The following is a 10,594-nucleotide window of genomic DNA, read 5'->3' on the forward strand; positions in this document are numbered from 1 at the left end:
TATATCTCAGATTCTGTAAAGTTATTTATTTCATATTCTGTATAGTTTTTCATATTTATATCCTGTTCATATCCTGTACATAGCTTCTACTCACTACAGCCTGTACATACTTATAGTTATAGAATATTCACAACATACTTCATACCGTGTACATTATAACATACCATAATAGACCCATTTCTGTAATATACTCACATATCTATATTATTGCTAATATATATTGTAATATATCTATATCACTAAAGCACTTCTGGATGGATGCAAACTGCATTTCGTTGCCCTGTACCTGTGCATGTGCAATGACAATAAAGTTGAATTCTATTCTATTCTATTCTATTCTCTTGGCACTCGATCATATGCTTTCTCTTGATACACAAAAACACTGTGTGGCTTCTTCCCAGTTCATCTATACTTCTCCATCACTGTCAGAATCCCATGTGTCGTTCCCTTTTTCAGTATTAAGCCATACTGCTTCTCACCAAAGTGCTTTATGCACTTTTTTAAATGCAGAGGCATACACTGCATCATGCACAAACCTATTGCAGTTACAGTATTTCAGTCACATAATATTTATTGTAGGGTCTACATTACAATATAAAGCGCCTTGAGGTGACTGTTGTTGTGATTTGGTGCTGTATAAGTAAAGTTGAATTGAATAATTGATTGATAGATTGATAATACTTTATTCATCCCGAGGGAAGTTGGGTTAAGGCTGCCAGCTGTGCCAGCGCCATCTTACCCTCCGACCATACATACATTACACAAAAATCACATGGGGAATACAGGTCAGAGAGGTATAACAATGGAAAATGCACAACATGAGGAAAGACGAGAAGAAGAAAGAACTCCCCCTAGATCAGTGGTTCCCAAACTTTTTTTGCTGGGCCCCCCCTTAGTTTTCCAAGAAACTAAGCCCCCCCGCAAGCACACGCACAAACACATCCTCCAACCACACACGCCCATATTTTGCTCCATTGCGGTTTATTTCACACCTCAAACATTTAGTAAACAATTAAGCAAATACAAGTAATCAGCAATAAATGACAGCTAGTAATAAAATAAACTACTAACCCTTTTACGCTGCGTCTACACCTACACGGGTATTTTTGAAAACGCAGCTGTTTCGTCCACGTAAACGGCGTTTCGAATCACTGAAAACGAAAAAATTTTAAACTCCTTTTTTGCGTTTACGTGTGGACGAGGAATACAGAGTTGGTCACGCAACAGCTGTGCGCCACGTTATTGTTTACAGGAGATGAATTGCAAAATGGCAGATATTCAGATTAACAGTATTTTGTCTCCATCTTCAGGTTTTACAAGCTTACATAAACACGCAGTTACTGTCCCTCTATTTACAAATGCAGAGGCGTCACGGTGTGATTATTTTACATGTAGTTTTTTTCCCCTCTGTAATAATGTTCAACATTGCATCAATACATTTTTCAAAAAATTCCTCTCTGTGCAAAATGGGTTTAAAAACATAAACAGCTGTTGGATCCTGTTTGTCCGTGACTTGAACCGTGGGAACAAATCGTGGCAGGATCAGCCTGATGTTATTTGCATCCAGCTGTAACTTTACTGTATAAAGAGCAAACATCTCCAAAATGTCAGGAGTAGTTAGTCATTACAAGAAGTGTTTGTAAAGTAAAAATCAAGAATATGGGATACTGTTTGATTTGAAGAGCCCAGCGCTGCTCCCGACGAAGGGAAAAGCAACCCTGCAGGGAGACCTACCTCAGCACCTGTGCAGGTGAAGCCAAAGGGCAGATTTGCTTCACCATATTTTCTAGTCTTTGGCTTAGAATGAAGTTGGTTTGGAAACATATTCAGCGACGCTTCATCTCCTGCTTTGCGTTTGTGTGGGCGCCCCGTGCTAGCAGTGTCCAAGCATTGTTTTGTTTTTTTTGTTGTTGTTTTTTTCCCCTTTTCATACCGCGCAATGGCTCTGCACCCCCCATAGGGGGCGGGCCCCACACTTTGGGAAGGTCTGCCCTAGACTGAGCTCCAACAGGGAGATCAGTTTGAGAACAGAAAAAAAACACCTCAGCACATGAATCATCACATCTCACAACATAGATGACATAAGCTTCGAAGGCGTTTGGGGGGGTGAGTGTAGGTCTGTGTCAGTGTACATGCGTGTGTGTGTCTGTGTGTTCCGTGTCAACTGAGAGAAAGTGTCCCTTCACCCGGTTAAGCAAAAGTCAACAATCTTCGATCAACGCGGACGGCCTTGAAGGAGGAACAAAGAGTTCTGACAACAATCCTGTTATCATGGAGATTTTTGTTGTTCCAGTCAGCTTAGACCTTGGCAGGCCTTCAGCTGGCGCCAGTGGGATAGCCGCATGAGTGAAGATGAATGATTTGGGTTTAGTGCAAACAACTGCATCCAATTTTTACAATTGGTCTAATGTCTATCACTGGTCACCAATTCTCTCAATTCCCGTTGTTCTTCTCCAAGATGTTATCCATATTGCGTTCAAAACACAGTCTGAGTACTCACAGCCCTGCCAACCGTCTGTCATGTCGGCCAGCCTTGTGGGATTTTGAACAACTAAATTTATCTTTAAATAGACAACTCCGATGTAGACAGAAATAACCAGCCCATCCCTTTTTGCCCACCATTTATGCTTCTGATAGTTTTTCTGTCCTGCTTCTGTGTCTCTATCAGGCTATATCGAAGCTGTGGTGATCCCTGCAGGAGCTAGAAGGATCAGAGTAGTGGAGGACAAACCTTCACATAGTTTTTTGGGTAATGATGCTTGTGTTTTCCAGATGACTTTGTGGTTCTTCTCAACAATGCCGCTCACTTTTAGACACGCTGAGACATTAGATACCAGAAATGTCTCTTTCCAAAATAAAAGCTGTACTATACGCTTCTTCTGGGCTATATTCTCAGCAGCATATTAAACATACCAGGTCCCCATAAGGAGAATCATGTGCTAACGGCTGTCTAAATGACTCGGGTAAAGTTTGTAGCATGCATGCTTGTTGTTTTTGTCTGCTTCCACTTGTCTTTGCACTAGGATGATGTCGGTGTAAATGTGCAGTCATATTCGTTGTGTTCCCACTAGTGCTGTCAGCGTTAATCTCATTAAAATTACATTAACGCCATAACGCCGCAAATCTCCGTTAGCGAGTTACCGGGGATCGCCCCGTGCGCGGCGCTGGACAGCGTCAACACGTTAACGATCTCACTGTGCTAATGCACTAGTTCCCACCAATGTAATTGAGCATTGCGTGGCACATCCGACACACTGTTTTACTTTTGTCCATGACGCGCTTACCTTCAGGGTCATGCTTCACAGGAAAAACAAAAAAGTTCCAAACACCAGATCTGAATGAGGGTGGGGGAGGTTCAATTTTGGCTAGCATTGAGGCAGTTGCCATGTTGCAACAAGCTTAGCTTCTGTCTTGCTAGCTTGCGCTACGCTCAGCGGATCTGCGCTCGACAGTGCAGCCTAGGCGGAGTAGTCGAACGCAGATTCACTGAGCTCTCAACACAGACAGCATCGTCAGAAGGAAAGTTGATAAAATAAATTACAAATTTTGTATTGTTCGATACACATGCGTACCGAACCGAAAGCACTGTATCGAACGGTTCAATACCGATACGAGTATTGTTGCACCCCTAATATATATATTAGGGGTGCAACGAGTGCAGATCCGCTGAGCGCTCAACACAGACAGCATCATCAGAAGGAAGAGCGCAGGGCAAGCTAGCGAGACAGAAGTTAAGCTCTCCTTGCAACATGGCAAATTGAACCTCCCCCACCCTCATTCAGATGCAAAGACAAGTGGAAGCAGACAAAAACAACAAGCATGCATGCTACAAACTTTACCCGAGTCATTTAGACAGCTGTTAGCACAGGATTCTCCTTATGGGGACCTGATATGTTTAATATGCTGCTGAGAATATAGCCCAGAAGAAGCGTATAGTACAGCTTTTATTTTGGAAAGAGCCATTTCTCTGTAATAAACTCTCTTTTCCAAAGATGAGTGATTCCTCAATCAGATACAGGGCTTGCAATATCGCTAGCCCGACGTCCCGGGGCTAGCGATTTTTCCAGTCGGGCTACCAAAATCTATCTCTTCCCTGCCCGTCGGGCTATTGTAGGAAAAATATATGTCAATGCTTTTGCATTCTTTCAGAAATGTAGCTGGGTAATTATGTCATTGGCATCGATGAGCCACTGTCAATATGTGACATATTGAAGTCGCGTTTGAATTTGCGCTTGTTTTTTGCTTTCACTTTGCAATCGCGTGAACTGTATAGAGAGCGACAGCACTGATCTGTGAGTGATGATAATTTGTGCACCAATTCCTCTGACATCATCTTATTAATCGTTAGCTTACTATGCAAACATGACAAGTGAAATCTCCCGCAGCTTAAACATGTGAGAGGTTGATCGCGCAGAGAATCGCTGAGCTTATGTGAGTGAGTGTGTAAAAGCAGCAGGATATATATTTCAGTTCTGCTGAGCCAAATAAGACAGGTCAGGGTGAAGAAGTGACAGCCAAAGAAAAGCTTACCACAAAACGGAAAAGTTATGACAAATCAGACTATAAGGCAAAAAGAAAGTGCAGCTTTATGGTTTCATGGACAAAATTATTTCTGTGGCTGCAATATGACGAGCTAAATAACCAGGGCTGCACATAAGTGGTCCGCAGGTGCGCATTCGCTGTCAAAATAAAAAACACGCACAAGGGTTAGGGTTAAATTTAAAAACTGTACTTTTGAGTTAAAATATATATTTATAATTTTAATAAATGACAAATTAAAAAGGCATGAACATTTTTTTTGTATTGAAAAAATATCGAACCATGACACCAAAGTATCGAACCGAACCGAACCGTGAATTTTGTGTATCGTTGCACCCCTAATATATATATATATATATATATATATATAGATAGATAGATAGATAGATAGATAGATGTGTGTGTGTAACTTCTTGTATCTTACTTATAGCTCTCAAAGACTCAAGTAAGAGGTCCATCAACAATGACTGGAAAATTGAACTTCCAGGAGAATTTGAGCTGGCTGGAACCACTGTGCGCTATGTTAGAAGAGGAATATGGGAGAAGATGTCTGCCAAGGGACCCACTAAGACTCCTTTATATCTAATGGTAAATTGATTTGTATTGCTACTCATGGAAACAAACACACACACCCACACACAGATACACTACCAGTAAAAAGTTGACTGGTAGTTGAAAAGGTAGACGCATATACTGATTTAATGTTTTTTCTTAATTTTAGATTCTCACTGAAGGCATCAAAACTGTTAATGAATACATATAGAAGAATTATGTAATAAATAAAAATGTCTGAAATAACTCAAAACATGTTTTAGATTTTAGATTCTTTAAAATAGCCACTCTTTGCTTTGATTACTGCTTTGCACACTCTTGGCATTCTCTTAATGAGCTTCATGAGGTCATCACCTGAAATGGTTTTCCAACAGCTTTGAAGGAATTCCCAGAGATGCTGTGCACTTGTTGGTCCTTTCGCCTTCACTCTGCGGTCCATCTTATTCCAAAACATCTTGAACGGGTTTAGCTTAGGTGACTGTGGAGGCCGGGCCATCTGGTGCAACACTTCACATCACTCTTCTTCTTGGTCAAATAGCCCTTCAACAGCCTGGAGGTGTGTTTGGGGTGATTGTCCACAGCGAAAAATAAATGATGGTCCAATTAAAAGCAAACCGGAACCAATGATGGCATGTTGCTGCAGGATACTGTGGTAGCCATGCTGGTTCAGTGTACCTTCAGTTTTGAATAAATCCCCAACCAGCAAAGCACCCCCGCACCATCACACCACCTCCTCCGCTCTTCACGGTGGGAACCATGCATGTAGAGAGACCATCCTCACCTCAGACCAAAGCATAGATTTCCACTGGTCTAATGTCCATTCCTTGTGTTTCTTGGCCCAAAGAAATTTCTTCTGCTTGTTGCTTTTCCTTAGTCGACATTTCTTAAAGGTCTGATTCACACAGGATCCTCTGAACAGTTGATGTAGAGATGTGTCTGCTACTGTGTGGCATTTATCTGGGCTCTAATCTGAGGTGCTGTTGTAATTTCTGAGGCTGGTAATTCAAATGAATTTATCCTCAGGAGCAGAGGGGACTCGTGGTCTTCATTTCCTGGGGCGGCGCTCATGTGAACCAGTTTTAGTGTAGGGCTTGATAGTTTTTGCAACTGCACTTGGGGACACAAAAAACCTCTGAGTTTTACCAATTTTCTGGACTAACTGACCTTTAATTCTTAAAGTAATGATGGACTGTCGTTTCTCTTTACTTCGCTGATTGGTTCTTGCCATAATATGAATTCTAACAGTTATCAAATAGGGCTGTCAGCTGTGTACCGACCTGACTTCTGTTCCCAACTGCATTAGGAAGGCAAGAACTTCCACAAATGAACCCTGACAGGCTCACCTGTGAAGGGAAAACCAATTCAGGTGACTACATCATGACGCTTACTGAGAGAAGGCCAAGGGTTTGCAGCACTGTCAACAAAGCAAAGGGTGGCTACTTTCAGGAATATTCAGAGTTATTTATTCATTTATTCTTTGCTTCATAATTTCATATATCTTGAATTCACATATTTTACTTATATTGTGGTGGACCACTAGAGGGCTCCACTCACACCCAGTGTAGAGGAAGTGTGTTCCTGTGTTTTGTGGCGCGATATGCGCAGTTGATGTTGGAGACGAATAAAGAAGGAGTGAGAACTGAGAGCTGTGTCGTTGATGCTTACCTCCACATTGGTGACCCCTGACTCGAGCATGCAACGGGCCGTAGATAACGCACACTCCGCTATGGATGCATCAGCGGCCGCCGGACCTCCGCCTCCTGTTGCAGCTACGTTCGCTGTGGCGCTGAAACTGCCGGACTTTTGGCTCCATGACCCCCCGTCATGGTTCGTACACGTGGAGGCTCAGTTCGCCCTTCGCGGCATCTCGGCTGACGACACGAAGTATCACCATGTGGTGGCCTCGCTCGACCCGCTGGCCACCCGTCGCGCGATGGCGCTCCTCCGGGACCCACCCGCCCAAGGGAAATACGCCGCCCTCAAAGAGCTGCTTCTTCGGCGCTATGCCCTCTCCGACGCCGAACGAGCCGAAAAGCTCCTCAACCTGTCAGGCTTGGGTGGCAGTACCGCGCTCGAGCTCATGGAGAACATGCTATCGTTGCTCGGGCCGGATGACGGTGGTTTCCTCTTCGTGCACCTCTTCCTTCGCCAACTACCGGCCGCCGTGAGAGCTGTCCTCGCGAACTCTCCGCTTCTGCCTGCGAAGGATTATCGCTCCCTGGCTGAAGAAGCGGATCGCATTCTCCTGGCTAGCCGCACTTTCGACGTTCACGCCCTGGCTACGGACACGCCGGCGGCACCTTCCACGCCTCCACCTGCCTCCCCCGGAGCATCCGCCCCCTTGCTGACGGCAGGGATTGCTACACGCCGGCACCGCGGAAAGAGCATCTGTTTCTACCATCAGCGTTTTGGCGACAGAGCGCGTCGCTGCCTGCCGCCTTGCGCTTTCACGGCCCAGGGAAACGGACCCGCCAGCGCGCTGTAGCAGCCGCGACCGCTGGCAATACAGAAAGGCTGCTCTTCATAGAGGACTCGCGCTCCGGGAGACGTTTTCTCGTGGACTCCGGCTCCCAGAAGAGCCTCCTTCCCCCTACCGCTGCCGACGGACTAGCAGCGAACTGTGGGCCGCAGCTCATTGCAGCTAACGGCTCTCCCATCAAAACGTTTGGGGAAAGGTTGGTGACTGTTTGTTTTCATGGCCGGGATTTCCAGTGGAACTTTGTTGTTGCTGCTAGCTCTGTACCTATTTTGGGTGCTGATTTCCTGTGTGCTCATGGACTACTTGTCGATGTCGCTAACAGACGTTTAATCGATGCTCTCTCGTTTTCTTCGCTACCCTGTTTTACTCGGGCCGCCGAGCCCCTGATTCGGGCTAATGTAGTGACCTCCGGGGATGCTTTTCAGCGTTTGCTTTTAGAGTTTCCATCGCTGTCTGTCCCTAATTTCTCTAGCACGGTAACGAAGCATGGGGTTGAGCATTATATTCCCACGGTCGGGCCCCCGGTGTTCGCGCGCGCGCGCCGCCTCGACCCCGCGAAACTGTCCGTCGCTCGGGAAGAGTTTGCAGCCATGGAGCGCCTTGGCATTGTACAGCGTTCGAACAGTGCATGGGCCTCTCCGCTTCACATGGTGCCCAAATCGGACGGTCGGTGGCGGCCATGCGGAGATTTCCGCCGTTTAAATAATGCCACGGAGAATGACCATTACCCCATCCCCCACATTCAGGATTTTTCTGCCAATCTCGCCGGAACGTCGATTTTTTCTAAAATTGACTTGGTGCGGGGGTATCACCAGGTTCCCGTGCGCCCCGAAGACGTTCCTAAAACCGCTGTCATTACCCCCTTCGGCTTGTTCGAGTTTTTGCGCATGCCGTTTGGCCTGAAAGGTGCCGCCCAGACCTTTCAGCGGCTGATGGACTCCGTTTTGCGTGGGCTGCCGTTCGTTTTTGTTTATCTGGACGATATATTGGTGGCCAGCTGCTCAGCGAGCCAGCACGAGTCCCATCTGCGCCAGGTTTTCCAGCATTTGGAAGCGCACGGCCTGATCATCAACCCTTCCAAGTGCCAGTTTGGGTTGCCTGTTCTGGATTTCCTCGGGCACCGCATTTCCGCTGAAGGTGTGGTTCCGTTGCCCGACAGAGTCCAGGCCGTTTCGGCTTTCCCGCGTCCCACGTCGGTTAAAGCGTTGCAGGAGTTCTTGGGGATGATAAATTTTTACAACCGCTTTCTCCCCAGAGCTGCCCACCTGCTACAGCCACTCTATGCTGCCTTAAAAGGTAAAACAGCCCAAAGATCCGGTTGACTGGCTGCCTGAACGCGTCCGTGCGTTTTCCGCAGCCAAGTCTGCGCTGGCTGACGCCGCCCTGCTGGCCCACCCGCTTCCGTCGGCGGAGATCGCGTTGACCACCGACGCCTCGGACGTGGCAGTGGGCGGAGTGTTGGAACAGCGGGTTTCAGGTCTCCGGCAACCGCTCGCCTTTTTCAGTCGTACGCTCCGGGATGCTGAACGCAAGTACAGTGTTTTTGACAGGGAGTTGCTGGCCCTGCACCTCGCAACACGGCATTTTCGTTTTTTCCTCGAGGGTCGCAACTTTGCTGCGTACGTTGACCACAAACCTTTGACGTTTGCGATGTCCAAGGTCTCTGACCCATGGAGCGCACGCCAGCAGCGCCAGTTGGCGGCCATTTCTGAGTTTACCACAGACATTCAGCATATGGCTGGTAAGTCCAATCACGTCGCTGACTGTCTCTCGCGTGTGTTGGTTTCTCCGGTGTATGTCGGCATCGACTACGCTGCCATGGCCGCCGAGCAACGTGCTGACCCGGACGTCCTTGCCCTTCAGTCAACAAAAACGGGCCTTGTGCTGGAGGACACCCCGGTGTGGGACGGCGGTCCGCGCCTTCTTTGCGACGTTTCCACCGGCCGCCCCCGCCCGGTGGTTCCCTTTTCGTGGCGTCGTCGTGTTTTTGACTCGGTGCATGCCCTCTCTCATCCCGGCGTCCGGGCCTCGGTCAAGCTGGTCAGCGCCAGGTTTGTTTGGCCGGGCCTTCGCAAGACGGTGAAAGAATGGGCGGTGGTTTGTATCCCATGCCAACGCTCGAAAATCCACCGGCACACACAGGCACCCCTCGAGCCTTTCCGTGTCCCGGGTAGGCGTTTCGATCACGTTCATGTGGACCTGGTTGGTCCCTTGCCGCAGTCACAGGGTTTCACGCACCTTTTGACTGTGGTGGACCGCACAACCAGGTGGCCGGAGGCGGTACCCCTGGCGTCCACGACAGCGGCGACGGTGGCCAGGGCATTTTTGTCAACGTGGGTTTCACGTTTCGGCCCCCCTGCTGACATTACCTCGGACAGGGGCCCCCAGTTTGTTTCCGAGCTTTGGTCTGCTATGGCTGACGGCCTGGGAGTCAAGGTCCACCGCACCACAGCATACCACCCGCAAGCTAATGGGATGTGCGAACGGTTTCACCGGTCACTTCAGGCCGCGCTCCGTGCTTCCTTGACAAGTGGCGACTGGGTCGAACGTCTTCCGTGGGTTTTGCTGGGTTTGCGTAGCGCGGTTAAAGAAGACCTCGGGGTTTCCCCGGCTGAACTGGTCCTCGGCCAGCCTCTCCGGGTCCCCGGGGAATTCTTACCTGAGAGCCCTCCCCCATGTTTCGATACCTCTTTGTTGCCTTTTCGCCCCCCAAGAAACTCATTTCCTGTTCCTGGTCCTGTGCACCACTGCCTGCCTGACACCTTTGTTCCGAGTTCATTGGACTCTGCTCGTTTCGTTTTCGTCAGGCACGATGCCCATAGGACTCCGCTGCGTCCACCATATGACGGGCCATACAGGGTTCTTAAACCAGGCAACAAACATTTCGTTTTGGACTTTGGCGGTCGGCAGGAAGTTGTCTCTGTTGACAGACTTAAGCCTGCACATGTTATGCAAGAGGATCAGGTGGTCCCGGCCCAGGCCCCTCGCCGCGGCCGCCCACCTGCCACCGGGCTGATGGATTCT

The 10,594-nt window shown here is 48.0% G+C and overlaps 1 protein-coding gene across 3 annotated transcripts in view; it reads left to right on the top strand.

Annotated features, from left to right (window-relative positions):
- Positions 1 to 10,594, top strand: part of adamts17 (ADAM metallopeptidase with thrombospondin type 1 motif, 17) — a 101,647-nt gene that overhangs the window by 76,794 nt on the left and 14,259 nt on the right. For 2 of the 3 annotated variants that reach the window (XM_076887201.1, XM_076887207.1), the window contains 2 exons: positions 2,669 to 2,749; positions 4,970 to 5,127. In XM_076887201.1, the coding sequence (XP_076743316.1) occupies positions 2,669 to 2,749; positions 4,970 to 5,127 (239 nt within the window). The remainder of the gene's footprint in view (positions 1 to 2,668; positions 2,750 to 4,969; positions 5,128 to 10,594) is intronic. The other variant, XM_076887203.1, reaches the window with a different exon arrangement.

Source organism: Maylandia zebra, linkage group LG1, assembly GCF_041146795.1.
Source record: "Maylandia zebra isolate NMK-2024a linkage group LG1, Mzebra_GT3a, whole genome shotgun sequence".
Lineage (NCBI taxonomy): Eukaryota > Metazoa > Chordata > Actinopteri > Cichliformes > Cichlidae > Maylandia > Maylandia zebra.